The 19,992-nt window shown below is 39.2% G+C and overlaps 1 protein-coding gene across 1 annotated transcript in view; it reads right to left on the bottom strand.

Annotated features, from left to right (window-relative positions):
• Nucleotides 1-16,086, bottom strand: part of ctdspla (CTD (carboxy-terminal domain, RNA polymerase II, polypeptide A) small phosphatase-like a) — a 32,160-nt gene extending 16,074 nt beyond the window's left edge. The window contains exon 1 of the mRNA XM_014969929.2: nt 15,453-16,086. Within this exon, the coding sequence (XP_014825415.1) occupies nt 15,453-15,528 (76 nt within the window). The 5' untranslated portion in view covers nt 15,529-16,086. The remainder of the gene's footprint in view (nt 1-15,452) is intronic.
• Nucleotides 16,087-19,992: the final 3,906 nt, after the last annotated feature.

Below are 19,992 nucleotides of genomic sequence, written 5' to 3'. Positions count from 1 at the left end.
GTATGGACGGTCAACAAACCGCATACTACAAAGATTGATTTATGGCAGAAATTTTTTTCTTTTAATGGCCAAAAACGTGTCTGAGGCCAGGTCCGCTTTCATGAGGTCTGAAAGTAACTGCAAAGAGTTAAAGGTTTTCCATTTGCCGTAAAGTGCAGAGGCACTGAGCAGACTGCAACAACAAAAACGACTTTGAAACCAGTTCAAAGAAAAGAACTGAAAAAGCAGTTCACAGTTCTGTTGACAACAGGTATGGCTGGTAACACTGAAAGGCCAGTGCGTGAAAAAGTTTTTTATATCCGCAGAAGGAGAGATCTTTAGCGCAGGTGCATATTATTTGCCCGCTGAGTGAACGTCATCACCCTCAATACCTCCTCTCTTGATGTAAGAGCTGTGCAAAGTGCTTTAAGGGCCGCCGTGTGTATCAATGCTACCGCTGAAGATCAGGTAACAACAACAGAAAGCCCACTAGTCAATCAAAGTGTGCAGGGCTTTCTGTCACATGTTCAGGCGCATTCACTAACGAGGCCGGAAGAGGGAGAAAACGCAGGAAATTCCCTGCATTCCTGACAGGAAGAGATAATCACCCCATGACCCACAGCGTGGAATATTGCCAGACTCCAAGAATAAGATCCCAAGCTTCGCTCAAGACTTTTAAAAGGTGGAATCCACTCGTCCTGCTTTAAATGCACGGAAATACAGATGGTAACTCACTCAGCGCCTGACAGCTTTAGAAGCTTTTCTCAAATCTGAACTTGATCTATAGCTACTGATTTTATCTGCCTTTTCCGCGTAGTGTTTGGCTCTTCAACCTAACAGCGCTTTGCATTTGAAAACATCCAATATGGCATTTATCATTAATCAGCTAATCATAGGCGTTATACATGACAAATTCACCATAAAATAACTGGATCCTCCATTAATAAATGCAAGGAAGGACAAACAAACACATCTTAGTGGGAAGTTGGATGTTGTGAATCTTAAAAGCTGAAAAATTGAAAAAGCTGAAAAAGACGAATTTCAAAGATAACGCAAGCAAGTTACTGAACATTGCGTAAGACAAAGCAAAAGCAGCATTACATTTAGTGTGGACACAATCTTTTTTCGGAGGCAAAATGAGGAACTCATTGAAAAGTATTTTAGCGAAACGATAATCTTGCAAAGTCTTTGCAGTTCGGAGTTTTTACTTTACTTTTACTTCTGGTTATCAGTACAAATGTTTTTGAAAACTTTTAAGCTTTTTCAAACTTAAAAGTGATCATAACTACTTTTTTTATCTAGTTACTTTAAAATCATTTTCTGGCTCTTATCTGAGACCTGACGACAATTTTTAAAACAACTTATTTCAGGTTTTAAATAAATTAAATTAAATATCTATTCTTCTTAATCTGTCGTCTTGTTTCACCCGAAAACATTCAGCTCAGCTCTTTGGATTTAAAATGTAATCATCATTAAACTTTGGGTACAAACCGTTCAAATCTAACTACAAATCAAAGTCTAACTTTTGATATTGTAAAATAGAAAACCCTGACAAACAAAAATGACAAAAAGTGTTTATTGCAGGCAGATTTATCGTCACTTAGATGCATTGGCGTATATGTCAGACCTTAAGCAATCCTCTAATAGCCTTTAGATGATCATCCAGGTGGGTAAAGACTACAAGTCCGGAGGGGGTATGAAGGTTAACATGAGAACTGTCTATGTGAACATGCATGTTTAATAATTCAAGTGGAAAACAGACTGGTTTTAAATGGCACAGCAAAGTCCTGCTTACAGTGAGACAAAACAAGCCAGAGGGATTTCTGTGCCGTCTCTCCGCTTAACTCACAAAAACACCTTCAGATTATGAATGCAACAACCACAAAACTTAAAACGACATGATGAAACTCTGCCATCACCAAAGGCGGTGGGCGCGATTTCACAGGATATCTGGCGCCTCCCTCCTTTGCTTTGAAAGTGGAACCAGCTGTCTACATCTTACGTAAGGACGCGCGAGATAAAATACTTATTCGGCAGCAACAACAGACCCCAACACACTACAAACACACACGGATATACAGGTTGTTCACCGTTTGCTTTTACCTTATCTAATGTACTGGGCTGACAATGCAGACAGTGTGAGGAGATGAAGTTGTTTCCCTCTCTGGCTGCCATTACCCAAAAGAGGAAACTCCTCTGTGCAAGTTGTCAGCAGAGTAATACCACAGATGGAGCCTTGACAGGGATACAGTATCTACTGGATAGGGATAACAAGTAGTACATACTTCAGAATTTGCAGAAGTTACACTGTATTGCAACATACATATTGTGGTGATTTAACAAAAAAAAAAAATGCTGCCCGAAAAATTTCTCAGCTTCACTAAACATTTCATGAAGTGCGATTGTTTTACAAAAAATCCAGCAAGGTTTTGATTTTTTAAAGGCAAATATATATATATAAACGTGTATTACCATGTATGAAACAAGATGTGTTGTGCATGCCTATGGTTTTAAACTGACAACGTTTTTTTGCTGGAAAATACGCTAAAAGGCTGTGTAACAACTGCAAACACAGAAAAGGACAGAGTGAGCGCCTCGATTTTCCGCCAAGCGCTTGCTATAAAGGAAATCTGGGTGAGGTTTGTGAAGTAAATGGATGAATTGGAAGGATTTCTCTGCACCCACCACAAACAGTCTTTTATATTCCTCAAATTGCTAAATAATTACCTTCAATCTTGACTTCAACAGAAAAATCCCAAGCTGAGTGACAAGCACACAATGAAGTCAGGACAGGTAGCTCTAGAGGAGTCAGCAGTACAAGTACAAGTGTTGTTTGTGAGCATAATGTTTTTTCACACTACTTCAGCACAGTTGAACCTTCACAATAAAAACACCGAGTGACTGTGGGGAGCAGAGTGAGACTTAAGGTACACTGTTTGCGTTCGATTCTTTATGCTCCGATCATGCAGGGTCAAATTGCTGCGGAGTTCTGACCAAAACAGACCCGAAGTCTGTCTTGGTCAGACAATCGGAGACGCAGTCGCAGGGAGTCGCTTGCGGTCGACAAAGCCCCATTAACTTTAATGTGTTGCAATTGCTGTGTACATCATCCAACCAAATTTCCTGTTGGATTGGACGCCAAAGCGGACATGGTGGGTCTTGGCCTTTACGCTTAGCTGTTTCCAATCACTGCCACTGCTCTGTACAAGCACGGCGTGACTCACTAATATAAAATGTTACCGCACTTTTACTATATTCTCAGTTATCTTGTGCTTATTTTCGTTTTCATTTTATGTATTTTTCCATTTTGAACAAAATAATCAATATATTTATGTAACGCTACAAGCCTGAATATATTTGAAAAAAAAAGTTTAAAATATGTTGTCTTTGCAGTTTGTTTTTAAGATATGCTTTATCTTCTTGTGTTCTTGGCCCAATAAGCAATAAAAAAATCCAAAAACAACTTAAATTGAGTATGCCAAGCAAATGTATTGTTCCAAAGCATCCAAACTGAATCCATCCATTTCAGTCAATTTATCACACAAAGTGAAATGGATATAAGAAACTCTCAGTCTCTTATTGTTGGGATAATTACTGGTCTGTCTAAATACAAAATCACTGCACCACAACACCATCTTATTGGAAAGTCAAAAATGACTCCAACGTCATGTTCTTTTTTTCCCCTTTAAACATAAACACTGGCCAAACTAAACTGATCACAAGACAGGAAAACACCTTGCTGATTGTGAATAGAAAAGTGTGACTTTTAACTACTGCCATTCACTGCTGTTATTTTGACACAATATATTGGCGACAGTGTGGTTGGAATGGAAGTGCCATCGCCTCTGCTGGTCTGAATGGGAACAAAAATGATGTTATCTAAGATTTGCTACAATTTATATTCAACTGGAATTTCTTTCACAAGTGTCCATTCATCTGGACATGGTAATAAGGGTTGACTGGGCTCCAGCCATCTTCCAACTCTTTGCCAAATGTTCTTGAAATTAGTTCGGTAGATTTTTCTACAATCTTCTAAACAGATCCAAGAAGTAAAATTAATCTGCAAAGGTCACAGAATTGTTTCTAGGATCTTCTTTTGCCTGTCAAATAATAATAATAAAAAAACACCACACACACACACACACACACTTGGCAGGAATCTACATGTAAATTAAAAAGAGAATGTGCATTTCTGCCTGAATACTCAACAAACTGTTACAGCTCTTCTTAAGAACCTCATTAAAGCAAGCTCTGCTGTTGCTCGTTAAAAAAATAAAAAATCTTGTTTATTTTACCAGAGAGAAATTCCCGCCAAGAGGGGTGACGACAGTTATAATTGCTCTGCTTATGAAACAATATTTACTCCAAACAGCAGCTGCTTCACAATGCACTTAAACACACACACACACACAAACGCAGCGGACACACGCAAAAACGCAAAAAATAAATAAATAAATAAATAAAAACTGAGTGACAGTTGTTTGTGTCACACTTTGTGTTCTCACCAGAGTCCACAGTGGGCTATGTATGAGGCCATCAAAGCAATAATAGCTCAGTATGATAAAATTAACTCCCAATAAGCCTCCGTACTTTCCCACACAGACAGCTGAGGCTGGAAATTACAGTGTGTGGAGGTACACTCTGTCCACATGCCTTTTTCTGTCAAACTCACTGACCCTCGACTGCCCTTCTGGATTTACTTCCAAACTTACCCAGGAAGAGTCATGTATGTGTGTGTATATATATATTCATCCCACACTCCCTTATGCAAGTCACATTACGCCATAAACATTTTGAATATGGTGGTTTGCTGTGACTTCCATGTATAAATGATTTGGTTGGGCTTCGGAGCAGATGTAGGTGGGTCTGCCCCTCTGCTTTTCCATCTGCAGCTGTACAGAAGCGTAGGAGCAGCACGGTGACAGAGCCAGCCTGCCTGCAGCTCCTGGAGGATGAGTTCTGCTGCCTCTCTTTCTCTCTCTCTCTGTCTGCTGATGAAGATGACAAAAAAAAAATGGCGGGGACAAACTCAGAGAGAGCTGGGGGGGGGGGGGAAATAATGAGGAAGATATGACTATTCTGTAAGCGCTACACAACAGAATAGTCTCAGTCGTCCCCATCACGGCTCGCGCTCCATGAGAAGACTGTCTGAAGATTGTTATTTATCTATTTTTAATATTCACCTCCACAGCTGTTCTCTAGCAGCCAAACGCTTAGTGACTGATGGGAAATCCCCCCTTGCCTATATGTTGATAAACAACAAACAGAAGTAAAAAAAATATATATCTCAGAGGTGAATAAAGCCACATCCTCGGGCCTCATTGCATGTTCGAGCGAGTTTTGTGATGCAACTTTAACATCAGTAATGAAAGCTGGTAATGGACAGACAGGAGCTTGTACTCATTCTAAGCTAATGTCTCATTTAGAAGGCAGGATTTTTATTTTATTTTATATTAACAGAAATTTTATTCACACTAATTATTAGACAGGCTCCAAAAACCAAAAAAAAGGTTGCATCTTTTTGCACAGTGAGTATTTTACATGTTTTTAGGTGTTTGTATTACTTAGTAAAATTGGGTAAAAGGATAAAACTTGCTGGACATATGAAGGTCTAAACGAGGGCTCTGGGTAGTCCTGATGTTTCAACTGCGTCTGCTGCTCAGAGGAAGACTGACTTTTCATTCATGGCTGTCTTTGTGGAGAAGAAGGATCTAGAAGACAAGAAGGATCTAATTGAGGAGAAAATGCTGAATCTCCAGACCGAGCTCGATCCGATAACACCGAGACGTCATCAGCGTTCTTTTTCCCCCCCGACTTTAGGAAGCTCCTCTACAGGCACAAGTCATTACGAACTGATTAAATGTTGCTAAGCCTTGCTCTTCTGAAACCCGAACAGCTTTCAGTTTTGTTCTCGGTAAAGCCCACTCATGATTGAGTAGGCACTGAAACGTCAAATTGCATTTCTTGCTGTAAATCCCTTTCTTTCTTTCTTTTTTTTTTTTGCACATTAAATGCCTGCTTGTTATGGATGGAAGGGAAGTAAACAAGTAGGTCATCTATTTGTGTCTGTGTGTGTGTGTGTGTGTGTGTGTTGGCGTGAGCATGTTTCCCATGCCTCTTCTTTCTGAAAGGCATTCATCTCTTCATTTTCACACACAGCCATGTCCTACTTAGAGGCCCTGAGATTCACAGTTAAACAGAGTTCACCTTTACCTCTGGAGGATGAGAAGAGGTCTTCCTTGTACATGTTATGATCCCCTGTTCTGCGTGCGAATGTCTAGTTGTTGTATTGTTTTAAAAAAAAAACGTCATTCTGTCAAATATTACACAAACTGCTGTGCAGCATAATTCAGGAGGTGTGACGGAAAATCGTTGAGGAGAAAACACGATCTCTGTTTAGGATGGCCAATTAGAGATGATAAATGCCAAGCAGTAGAGGGCAAAATATGCAGAAAGACCGTCCCCTTGTCACAGAAACCCAAGCGCTTTCTCCTGCTCTTTCTTCTCGACATCCGCGCGCATCCTCGCTCTTGACCTCTGCCTCCTTTTCTGACTGTATTGATCTGTTATGACTACGTTCGTTTGGCCGAACGGATGCTGAATTAAGAGGAGCTTGTGAATTCCGGCGATAAACAATCTTTGAAGTGGAGAAAAGCAGCCGGCAGCAGGCGGCTCTTTGGCTCCAAACGGAGCATGATGCAAGTCAACAACAACACCAGGCATTTAAATAAAGGCATCACAAGCATGCTCCAGCAGAACAAGAATGTCAGAGTTAATGAGAAGTCTGAATTTTGATGGAGCCAAAGCAACTATATCTGTCAGCACAAGTATTCATATGAAGCCAAATGATATTATCAACGTAGTTGAAATCTTCGGCAATTCTCATTTGAGAGAATCTTTCCTCAAAACAAACAATATCAGCATTTTCGCTGCACTTGGAGCCCATATTCAATCATGAAACTGGCCATCGACGCCGTCAAATAGTGCCGTCCAATGCAAAGGGACATAAAAATAGACCCAGAAAAACCCCAAACGCCTGCTCTGCAGAAAAACTTCCAAGAACAGACGCTACAAATAAATATTGAGTTGAACACATTTTAAGAGTATTTTGTAAGGTTAAAACCACAAAATTCAATGTATCTTCTTAAGACTTTATGAGATGTACCGACACAAATGGCTTTGAAATGGAAAACAAAGGATAAATATTTTACAATTTTCACAGAAAATCTAAAAAAAAGCTTGTGGCAAACTGTAAAAAAAAGAAGGACTTTTTAGGCTTTCTTTCAACAATAAGTTGCCTTCTGAAGCTAATTTCACTGAGTTTCAATTAGCTGCTTCAGAGCATCAATAAATGCAAATGCACACACCGCTTTTCTAAATCAGTGTTTCAATTTCCATTTCTATATTTCACAGGCCGTGTCCAGGTCTATTTACACTTTCTGTTGCACGTGGAGCTTCTGGATTATCGGGCTCTGGTTGACGTGGATACAGGATATCAACAAGACAATATTTATGAAATTGTGCTCTAAACTGGAAGCTAGCCTGGAACTTGTGAGCAAGACCATGTGGACTTCCTGTCCACATATGGTTTAAGTCTTAATAGTCACCAAGTGTAGGAGTGAGGAAAGATACGGCCCACACTGTTTTCCCCAGTGGATTTTCACAGGATGAGTCGGAGAGTAGCTGCTTCTTTGCTAAGTCTGACAAGTGATAGTTATAAAGGATGCCTCATATTAACTGCTATCCTGAGTATTTATTGTGAGCAGATGTAATCATTTATCTTAAGTATTTCGATTGCATTCTGTCCTAACACAAGTAATTATAACTTCCTTGTCTTTTTATATACTTATCAGTTTCCAGGAAGAATGAAAACACATTAGATAAACTACAGCTTAACTTGTAATTGTGCTTTAAAAAAAAATCTAAATATTAGGCACACTCAAAAAGTTACACTAAATAGACCCAAAAGAGAAAACTGACATGTTCAAGTGTCCTACAAATATTTCAATGCATTTTATTGGGATTTTATGGGATAGACCACAAAAAAAAAAAAAAAGTTGTGCAGGAAAATTGGTCAAACCATATTTGCTTTAGTCTTTAACTCTCCCACAGTCGTAAGAGATGGGGTCACACTGGTGGGGTCACACAGACCCCGCGCGCGCTTTTTACGAGTATTTTTATGTGTGGTTTCTGGGACCCCACGGCCTGACAGGAAATCCTCCACTCCCAAATGTGTTTCCACACAATGGGCTTTAACTACAAAGATTCCACAGAAGCAGCGTTAAAGTGCATGAGCCAAAAAAAAAAAAGTAAGTACACACAGTAAGTGTGCTACTGGTTGCCGTCATGGAGAGCCCGTACAAAAACAAGATAAAGAAGGTAAAGCAGAAAGTCCTTATGCCTGGGGTATAATAATAATAATCGTAATAATAGTAATAATATTTTTCCTTTAACCAAGTATACAACGTTGTACAACACAACTCTCTTTTGAAAGTGTCCATAGCAATCAGACTTGTTGAGTGGATGACAAATGTCAAGAGATTCTCACACCCGAGTTGTGGATCTTTCCAGCTCCTCTAGAGTTACTGTTGGTCTCTCAGCTACTTCACCGACTAATACTCTGTTTGCCTGTAAAGTCAGGTTATTTGGATAGCCATGGCTTGATTTCCATTTTCAGATTAATTGAGTGGTGCTCTGCAAGAAGTTATCACTGAGTGCAACTGGTTACACTAGATGTTATTTACAAGCATCCCACACACAACACAGTTTACTGTTTTCTTTTTACAGATTTCCACGAATTTTGAAAACCATCAATCCTTTATCTCCCACTTCACATTTAACCTTCCCAATGAGCTGCCCAAATTGGAACTGGACTAGAGAAATAAAGATGTCTCAGGAAATGTCTTCTCTAAAACTTTTCCCCAGAGGTAAATATAATCAGTTTTTCTGAGCTGCTCTGGATGAAAGGCGTTTATAAATTGGTAATAAGGACCTGAACCTCAGGGCTCCGAGTTCAACTTTTTTTTTTTTCTCCTCCTTCTCATCCTCTCAGTCAAAACGCTGCACTGAATATTGACTTTACTGTATGCACACCGCAGTCCAATGCGATTCCCAGAGGACGGAGAAGCCTCTAACCGAGCACAAGCTCCCCAACACTTTGAGGCTGGCCGTGGCAGCGGAGTGCTGTGCACAGGAGACTGCCAAGTTGTGCCAGAGACTCAGAGACAGCCAAAACTCACAGTAGCTCTCCCCCACTTAGCAGAGCTGCTCACTCTTCTGCAGGTGTGGTCCCCTCATCATAAACACTTTAGTAATGTGCAGCATCGGGTTCCAGGAATAACCTCAAAAACCAATTGTGGATGAAATCAGAGGCTTTTTCAAGATTAATATATAATTACAGCTTCAGTGTTTTTCTTTCCTCGTTTCTCCAGGGAATGCAAATAATTTCTAACCAACAGTCAGAGGGAGTGATATTGTTTAACATGCTATTAGCGTGCAGAAATCCCAGCATCTGCTGCTCCTCCGTGTGTGTGAGTGCGTGTGTGAGCGTCTTCTCCGGTTACATACATGTTTCTCGCTCACGTGAAGCAAATAAGAAGGAGCTATCTTGAGCATTCGGTTGAAACTAGATGTTTACATGCACTGCATAGAAAGATGCAACCTTTAAATATCACTGTGTGTAATTAAATCGGGCTAAACACTTCCTGTTGTAGTTTAGTCAGGGCTACCACAAATATTTCTTCTTCATTTAATGATTGATTTGTTTTTTCCTAATTGATGATGTCTTTCAGTATTCCATTTTCACACAAGGAAGGCTTATGTTTGATGTTTTGCCTTAAAATCTATCCACCGGCATGCTTCCATTGAATTACAATTTTGTGAATTAAGCTAACGAAGACATGAAAAGCCATGGAATGATCCACGTTTTCCCAAATTGTTTCAAAGCATAGTAAAACAGAAAACGTTTACTTCAGTTTTATGTCAAACAGTGAGAAGAAACAATATATGTCTTTTAACCTTTTAATTATGTTTGGTATTTAAAATATTACCCTGTATCTGTAGTTGGTGCAGCTCCAGGTAACCTCAATTTAGGAGAAGTTACACTATTCCCATTCAGAAAGTCATTTGCTTTTGTTTTTATTTCCAGGATACTGTTTCTTGAAGTAGTATTTTTTTAGGGACTCCTCAGTAAACTCACAAATAAATAGCCACAACAGCGTGACAGAAGCTTTCTGTTCATGAGACTCCGCATTAGACTTAATCTTCTCTTCTTCTCAGATGAGCAACAAATATTAAGGAAAATTCAAAAAGACGATCAATAAATAGATCAATGTGCAATGGCTCCATTAGTCCGCTTTCAAAATTGCTGTGTGGCCTGCCTGACATATATCACACCTTAAAACGTAAAGAGCTAAAGTCAGATTTAGTCTAATCTGATTAAGGTAAATAGCTTGTCCATTGACACCTGCCTTGACTGTTAGATTAAGAAAAGCCGGAGTGAATTACTAAGTGAGAGTGAGGCCAGGCGCCTCATGACTCCCCCTCCCCTTTTTGTTAGTCCAGCAATTACATCTCATTGCATCATACTATGAAAACTGTGGCTACCTAATTCAGTGAACATAGATTCACAGAAATCTATGTTTGAAATGTGTGCACTCTGAGGAGAGTGTTTGCTAAATTATGACTAAGTAAGCTATTTTAGACTCAAGTAAAAATCTAATGTGTCCCATTGTAGATTCGAACAATATGAAGAGATGCATAAATGGAAAGTACTGCCCCGCCACAAGCTCCATACAAGCACTTGTGATTAAATCTGTTTAGCAGACAAGTTGAATCTGCACCTAGTAAAACGTTTAGAAGAAACTCAAACATAGGTCTTATATGGCATGACTTCTTCCAACGAGCAGCACGAAATTAGCCGAGCAAAAACAGCCGGACAGTGCTCTGAAATATTCAACGTGTGAAAGCGTGTATTCATTTGCGGCCTCGCTGCAGGCAGGTCAAAGAGAAAACCTGCAGAACGAGTGCTGTTTGCCGTCAGCTTTGGCAGAGCTGGGAAGTGAAGGGCAGGCACTCCATCCCTGAAGCCCCCCGGTCAAACCCCCCCTTGGTTTTACCGATTGACTGAGGGTGTGTTTGTTTTCAGCTAGTTGTGGGGACCAGAGGCTGACAGGATGCCAGAGGGACATTGTAAATATTTTGGATATGGGTCAGTTTGCCCCCTTTGCCAATTTGTACCCCAATTTCCTACCTTCATTTAGTCAGTTAAAACTATTGCAGTTTGGTACTTTCATGACTCGTGAGAAACAAATAGACATAAAAACGCTCAAGCGTAGCTTATAACGTAAACGTATATTGCTTACTGAAAACCTAGCATGGCGAACCTTTTGCATTTATTCATATTTGATCCCTATTTGAGTCAGTTTGCTCTGGTAATAGATGAGAGATTAACACATCTGCTCATCCTAAAATAGCTAAACAAACTCCTGTTGAGAGATACTGATTATCCAAGTCATGGAACCACATCTAATTAGATAGAATGATGTGCAGAATATATACTGCTCAAAAAAATAAAGGGAACATTTCACTTTAATTTTGTGTGTGGCTCCAAATCCAGGCCTCCATTGGTTAATAAATTTGATTTCCATTGATGATTTTTGTGTGATTTTGTTGTCAGCACATTCAACTTTGTACAGAACAAAGTATTCAATGAGAATATTTCATTCATTCAGATCTAGGATGTGTTATTTGAGTGTTCCCTTTATTTTTTTGAGCAGTGTAGTAAAATTACTTTAAATAAGCGGTTATCATAGTGAGTACAGATGTTTCAAATGAGTTTACAGAATGACTCCTTGTACTACATATCCAGTGTTGGACTACTATGCATTTCATACTTACAAGTGGGCAAACCTTGAAGGGGACCAACTTCCAAAACAATTGCAGAATGATTGAAATTTTCCAAATCAAAGTTTAAGTTTGTTTTTATTTCTTCATAAATACGGCATTAGTTTGTGAAGCGTTTTCATTCACCAAAACACATGAAAACATTCATTTGGTGAATGAAAACATTTGTTTTCACCAAATGTACTTGGCACTGTAATGCTACCGAACCAATACGCAAATAAACAAAGTATTAAAGTGGAGAGCACGCACGCTAAGGATGCACATTGGGCAATGACATCATTGCTAGGCCACAAGGTATGTATTATGTTTTTTTCTTTTTTAAATAAAAAAAGTCATGTTCATTCGGGATGCACAAGCCAAATTAAAAGGCCCGTATCTGAATGTTTTGGTATAATTACGTGGTACCATAACACAACCAGTTATTACATAACACCACTGCTCACTGGACACCTTAATTATAGGCTTAAGTATTAGGTAGTATGTGTTAAAATGAGGTATGACTGTACTGACTAAAGGCCTTAGGAATTATATGAGTCAACAGTGTCTTAAAGTTGATATAAAAACAAAGATGCGTGTTTCGAGTTGAACTTAGCTTAAGGTTGGGGTGTGCTTTAATGCCATACGCCAACAGTTTCCTTTCAAATATTAACCTCTAAGTAAGTCATTAAGTAACCAGTGTTTACTTAATTTTTAGTCAAAATGAAAGACTCAGATCCGTCATGATTTAAATGCATTTTTGTTATTTTTTATTTTAAATTGGAGGGTATTGTTTTCTTCTTTTTTAGCTTTCTCTTTGCTTTACTGTATTTTTTTTGCTAATGGTGTGAGTATTACTCAACTTTAAACACATCTTTGTAACTGGCTTTCATTTTGTTCTGCACAGCGACGTGACTGAAAGTGATCATGAATTAAGTCATTACTGCGTATCTGAAATAGCAGTCAAAAATGATCGAGTAGGCACAGTGTGTGTCAGTGTTTTAAGTCATCTCTGGTCAGCGGCCGAACCCGGATTTGATCCCTCCAGATTAATTATCAGATTTCACACGCCATCTGGGATTCACTGTTCGAGGCGAGCAAACGCTCTGAACACAGTGTGGGGAATTCTGAATTAGAGATTAAAATAAGCTAAAAAAGAGAAGAAGAAAAAAACATTTTAATAGCACAAACTTCTCCATTCTCTGTTGGCGATTGTTTTTAGGTGGAATTACATTACACTGAGCTCCTTGGAGAAGAAAATTGAAAACAATGAGGTAGCAAGCAAATAAAAGACTTTTGGAGTTCTAAATAAACAAACATTTTGTGAATAGAATAAAGATTACACACACAAAAACACTCTGCCTAATTAGATTTAGTTTAAAATGTATTTACTGAAGTAAAAAACAAAATCCATGAACATGGCTTTTGATTGGAATAAAAAGTGTTTTTCATTTGACCAACTGGTCAATAGAGCCAAAATCCTAATTTTTCCAGTCAGTGAACACGTTTTATCTCAGCACTACCAGGTAAAGAGCAACACTTTTTAGTGAGAACATTGTTAGTAAAAACAACAACAAAAAAACACATCAAATTAGCTGTTTTTAAAACCAGCAACGTTTTTTTCATAATGAAACCATTATAAGCACAAATATACATATATTTTAAAGAGAAACTGTATTTTCTACAGCATACTGTTACACGTCATTCATGCTGGAAGACAGTGAGAGAGAGCAAGGCTTTGTTTTTTTTGCATCTTCCATCTGTTACATACAAGCACATCTCAGCAAATTGGGATACGTGATCCGAAGAGCCCAATTTATCAAATCAAAAGTGCTTTTGAAAATAACTTTTTCACTAAGCATGCATTTCTCCATTTAAAAAAAAAGTTTTTTTTTTATTGGTGTGATGTCATATTCTAATCTTAAATTATCTGAAATATAATATGCTAATATAATTAGCAGACATAAAAGTGTTATGACATCCTTCTCTGTGAGATCGGTGTTTCATTCAGTGAAGTAAGTGGTGTGTGTACGTAGATACATAAATGCATGTGGTGTGTCTGTGTGTGCTCTTAAATCTTCTCGTATTATATTTTTACTTTGTTTTTATTTTTTTGTCTAAAACAGAATTCTCCAAAGATCGTCCTCCGCAGGACAAATGCTGCGTAAACCGTTATCTCAAATTGGCCACAAAATTCTGATTGGTTTATCTTTACGAGCCATGAAGGAGATGCTGTCTTAATTAGGGGGGCTTACAGTGATTCAGAATGCTGCATGTCAGAGCTGCTCAGAGTGTGGATGATACCAAAAGGTGACCTTTTTCTCCAAGGAGAGCAGTGAGTGTAGCAGTGAGGACACTGTGGTCCCTCTGGCCTCCCAGCACTCAGTGGCTCGCTGGGATGGGTGCTAGTTAGTGTCAGCCACTAAGTAAACCTGTGTTACTCGAAAACTGTTTTGCTATGACCGTTGGCTAATAAATGCACTTCAAATGTTGATGAAACCCCCTGACTAATGATGAGGATCTGCCATCAGTCTCTTTACAATTGTTGCACACAGAAGAAGAAGAAGAAAAAGAAGAAAAGACCGTGCTGTCTCTCAGCTTCTGTGATCTGCACAGAAGCTGCTCAGCTGTTGTTTATTATGCAGGTGGAGGTTGACGTTTATACAGAGACTTTTCCTCATGGAATATTTTATAAGAGAACTGATGATGCTTATGTTCTCTTTTTTGCAGCAGCAGGTGGTAAATATTTGAACATGCACTGCCTTATTCGTTTATTTCTATATTGGTGTTCCTCATGTATTTCAGCTTGCTGCACAATTTATCTTATTTATGTTTAATGAATTTACTGTAATATCTGTTTAGGTTTTTAAAGGTTTGCCACTCTTGCCTGTTTGCACACATTTAGCTACGGTTTATTTTAAAAAAAAAATAAATAAATAACATCTGCTGTGGCTTTTGCAACGCTGCCTCAAGATTATCAGCGGTCACCATCTGGCCACCCCTTAGAAAAGTTTCTGGGGGCGCCCCTGGTTACAGGCGTAGCGTAGCACAATATGTTCCCGTGAATTTCGATCAATTCATTGCGTTAGTTTCCCCAGTAGTAGTGGCAGATCTGTACTCCTGTTGATGCTGGCATGTATTTGTGAGCAGTGTAAAGGAGAAGGTAATGTTGTACCCGCCCCCCTGTAGTAAACCCTCACACTTGAGGGAAAAACATACACATGATTTAATTGAGCTAAATTAAACGTGTGCGTGGTGGCAACGAAATAAAGCCCCTAACAAAGTTACAGCATACTCCCAGCCGAATTGGGGGGGTAAAGCAGGCAGGTTTTTGTGGGTAACGTTTCCCTGCTTCACCCAAACAATGGAGGATTTTTACGTCGATACTGTTTTGCTATTGCGGTCCAGAGATTCCTCTTTGCTACAGAGGGCTACTGATCTGGACAGATTGTCGCCGCGCTAACAGCCGAATCCAGAAATAAATAACCAAACGCAATAAAAACAAACAAAAAAAGAACAAAAAAAAAAAAAAAACAAAAAAAAAAAAAAACAGAGAACAGATTGTGTCAATGGACATTTTTGCGCGGGCTTACCTTTATCTTGACTCGATGAGATGCTCTCCTCCTCTTTCGGATTTGCAACCTGTGTTATTATGGACGTGTTGTCCATGGAAACGAGATGTTGCGCACCTTTGGCTGCACCGCTTTATTCTTCGGCGATCATCACCCGGCGCGCTGCTACAGCTACGGTCCCCCGGCTGTGCACAGGCTGCTGCTACGTGCACCATTAAAATCCCATTTCACTGGAACCGTGCAAGTCCCATCCGCTCAAAAACATTGGAGGGGGAGAAAGAAAGAAAGAAAGAAAAAAAAAACAGCTCAGGGAGATGAAAGCGCACCGAGGATCCCTTTCAGACGTGAAGTGACAGCTCCGACGTGCAAGAGACAAACAAAAGCGTCAGTCCTGCTCTGAAGCCGCCGTATGTGTCCTCTGTGGTCGCTGCTGCTGCGGGCAGCATAGCCCCCGCCTTCTGCCGCGGCTGTAGCTGCTGCTGCTACTGTGCGCTCCGGCTTCAGTCCACACACTACAATATCAACTGCGTAATATGGTTACAGTGTTTACCCAGAGATGGCGACCGTCCTCCTGCCTGCCACAAGCTTGCGCTCCACAACAACGCGCCTCCAGCGTGGTACGATACACTAAAGTGCATGCTGCTGAATATCAGCCTGTTTGTCCGACTCCCTCTTTTTTTAATGTGATTTTTTTTGCTAAAAAAAAAAAAGAGATGATAAATACTTTAATTCATTTATATTTAAAGATTATGTTTAGATACTTCCGGTGCCCTTCAAAAGTATCCATAGCCACTGAAGTTTTTCAAACATTTCAAGCCACAACATGAAGCTTCAATGTTTACTGGAGTTTTCCTGCAAGTGAAAGACTAACACAAAGTAGTGTATTATTGTGAAGACGGGAAATTTTTACTTGATTTTCATGAATTTTTTTTATTTATTTATTTTTTACAAATGTAAAGCTGAAGTGTGGCGTGCATTTGCATTTACCGCCTTTTACTCTGCATAAGCAGAATCTATTATAATCAGCTGCCTTCAGAGTTCACCTAATTACTGATACAGGAATTATAATTACCCAACAAAACTAGTCTTTCTGGAACAGTGGAAGTAAGGTATAAGTTCTGTTTGCAGTTTAACTAAATAAAATCAGCAAATAAGTTTCTTCAGCAGTTACAGGGTGGTCAGATTTGATGGGCACAATTAGTGGAGAAGCGCATGCAGGAAGGAAACCTGTTGGAGTCTGAAAAAGTCTTGAAACTGCAGATGTTTAGCCATAGTGCCTGAGGGATTTCACATTACAGTGCATAACCAAACAGGACAATCTCCAAATATTTTTTCTCCTTCAACTGCTCTGTAAATGAGCACAAATGAATTTTAAGCAAAATATTTGAAAAATGCACTTATACAACCATCTGAAGCATCTGACGGGCAAAAAAAAAAATATTGATAAAACCGTGAAGTTGTTTACGATGGTAAATAACTACTGAACCAATGTAATTAAAAATTATTTCAACCCCAGAAAAACAAACAAAAAGAACACTAACCAAAGCTAAATCAGATGCGGACGGTGTAAATTTGTTTAACTGAGCTATCCGGACCGACCAAGCCTCGTGAAAAAAGTAATCACCCACGGTCTTAAGAAATAAAACGTCATCTAAAGAAAGGTGTGTCTTGTTATGTATGGCTTAAAAGAAACAGAAGTTTAGCAAAGCACTATACCTCAGTCAAACATGGTAAATTGCTTCTGTTAGTGGAACAATGAATTGCTCTTATGTGGCTGAATTAAAACATTTCTGCAAAGAAGAGAGAGGCAAAAATGTCCCCACAGCAAGTTAGAGGAAGCAAGTTCTCACCCCCAAGCGCGGCCCATCCAGTTATCACGATGAGGGAGCGATTACTTTTTCACATCAGAGTCAGATCAGGTTGGAAAGCTTGCTTTATCAGTAAACGAAACTCTAAATTTGAAAACTGCATTTCATAAATACTGTGCTCATCCTCGATTTTACGTTGCGATCTGAAACAGTCAAGCGTAAGAAAATAGCAGGAATATAAGAAATCTGTTAAAAGGCTAATATTTTTCTCACATTATCTTGGACCTCAAATAAGATTTTAAATACTGTTTTATTCTGAATGATAGACTTGATTTTTGATTTGTGTGTGCAGCCATAAATTTTGATCGCTGGCATTTCTTTAGACGTTGGTCTTTCGCTTCGATACCGTTTCAAATTAGAGACCCTCCTAGCACGTCTTCAAACAGAAATCATTTCTAAATTAGTGTACAACATCAGTGTTAATCAATGTTAAGACTTTACCCTGTTAATCCCCTATGAAACAAGCAGAACTCGTTCAGCTTCAGTCTCAATGGACTGTAGAATAACAGCAGGGGAGATAAAGTGGTTTTCTGGTCCACTGCCAGTGGTGACGCATTCACTGGCCTTCCCTAGTCACATCAGCTGTTCCCTTTAATGGAGCCTAGGAACACATCGCCCCAAAGGACCCCACCTGGGAAATGAGTGTCTGATGATGGCGTACGGACAGAAGGGAAGCAGTGGTAGGCGCGGGCTGTCATCTGCTGATGCTGCTCATAATTAGTGTGTAATCTAATTGCAGACATGTTGCTCTCAATGTGGGTCAGTGGCTGTGTCCTGGTGGCCCACAACGGCGTATGTGTACAACTGACACCACGGCGCAGCTCTCACAGCTACTTTGCACAATCACGTTCAGTCCATCTCAGGTTACTGAGTCTGCCCAGACTGGACAGATAATTGAAATCTGATGACATACAAAACCGCACTGCATGATGCAGGTTGTGGATACATTAAAAACAAGGAATGAAATGTTTGAGATTTTATAATCACCGAAACACCCATGACGCACCGCAGTTTCACCGCTGATGGTATTCATATATTTTATTGTAAGTAGTAAGAAAAGAACAATAACGTAGAGGTTCTGTTTACATTTAAAAATAATTTTCAGTCATATTACTTGTACTGGAAATGATAAATGACAACTCCTTGAATAAGATTTCATGTATTTAGAACTTTTCTTCATGTTGTTTGTTACAACAATAAGCTGTAAATGTGTGTTTTACAGTGATTTGATGTGACAGACTGACACAAGCAGAACATAACAGTGGTTTTTAAAAGTATAAAAATCAGAAAAGATCAAATTACAAACAGATGGAGTCAAGATACTTATTAGGTGGCTTGAGAACACAGTACTTTGAAGGCATTGTACATTTCAAGTTTGAGTGTGGGATTCAAACCAATTAAGTAATTTTGATCCAGTTATTTTCTGTATTTCTACATCACTTAACTCCAAACTTCACCAGAAACTACAATGTAGGAGTTCAACTTTCACCTCAAAAGTCTGCAGCAGCGCTGAAAGGAAAGACTTCTATGAGCCTGAGTAGAGCTTGTTTTCAGTGCCCTCTAGAGACTGAAAGCAAATACTGCATATTCTACACAAGAACATGTTTTCTAAATAACCTGGGAATCAAAACAAACATCTGTCTATATCGCAAACATAATTTTCGTAGAAAAAAAACTATCCATAAAGCTTAGTAAAAGACAAACATATGATAAAAAGTATAATTGGGGAGTAGTCCTGGGTTTGATTCATGCTTGCATGTCTTCCCCCCCATCTTTCTATGTCCATTTCCTGTCTGGTGACAGTGCAGTGCCAAAAAAAATCTTATGAAAAAAGGCAGTACGTTGGCACCGATTGTACAATAGAAGAGTCTTCAGCTGTCTCTTGATCATTAAAATTTGGCATTTAAACAGCCACAGGTCCCTGAAGCCTTTTAAAGTCATCTGGTATACTTTATCAGATCTTCTGAAGGACCTTTGTTAATGTCTCCCAAAGATGGACAGAATGTTTAATCTGGGCATTATCGATCAGTTGATATCAGTCAATAACGATAATTGGCAATATTGATAATTACCAATTAGTTATTTTGTTTTAAATAGATTAAATTAGCTTTCTTGTTTAATCCAGTTTTCACTCCATGCCATTGTTTATTTTTAAACAGTTATGAGGCACGGTAGCCAAACCTGAACCTGCAGAAGTTTCATCAGGTTGTTGGTTGAAGAGGGAGTGAGTTAAGTTGATGCCGCTCACCTTGCTTAGCTTGCTGTGAGAGGTTGAGCTGCTAAAGCATTTCCTCTGCCTTCATCTCCCAAAATGATGTGCGGCTCTGGCTCGGGATATTCAAACAGATCTATTACAGTTTTCCTCCAAACCTACAACAGCCAGCAAACAGTGGAACCCGTGGGCCCAACACACACCTGGTCACACACACAGGAAATTGACACTTGGCCTTCCAGCTTCCCTTTTATAGAAGCTCAGGCTGTGGAGGGTGCGACACCTGGTGGTGCCACCTGTTACAAAATATTTTTTGATATTGTTATGCATGTTACTTTTAAGCAATCTTGAACGAATATATTCTCCTCAACCTGTTTTGGACTTGAACCCCGAATAATTTTTACTTGATTTTCCCCCCCCGTAATTTTAGTAGAAATAAATGAAATAAAATAAAAAGTATTGAAGTTTTTAACGAATCTGC

The sequence above is a fragment of the Poecilia mexicana genome, unplaced genomic scaffold, assembly GCF_051168715.1.
Source record: "Poecilia mexicana isolate PSO_F unplaced genomic scaffold, ASM5116871v1 scaffold_20, whole genome shotgun sequence".
In the NCBI taxonomy this organism is placed as follows: domain Eukaryota; kingdom Metazoa; phylum Chordata; class Actinopteri; order Cyprinodontiformes; family Poeciliidae; genus Poecilia; species Poecilia mexicana.
This window is presented reverse-complemented; position numbering and strand designations above follow the sequence as displayed.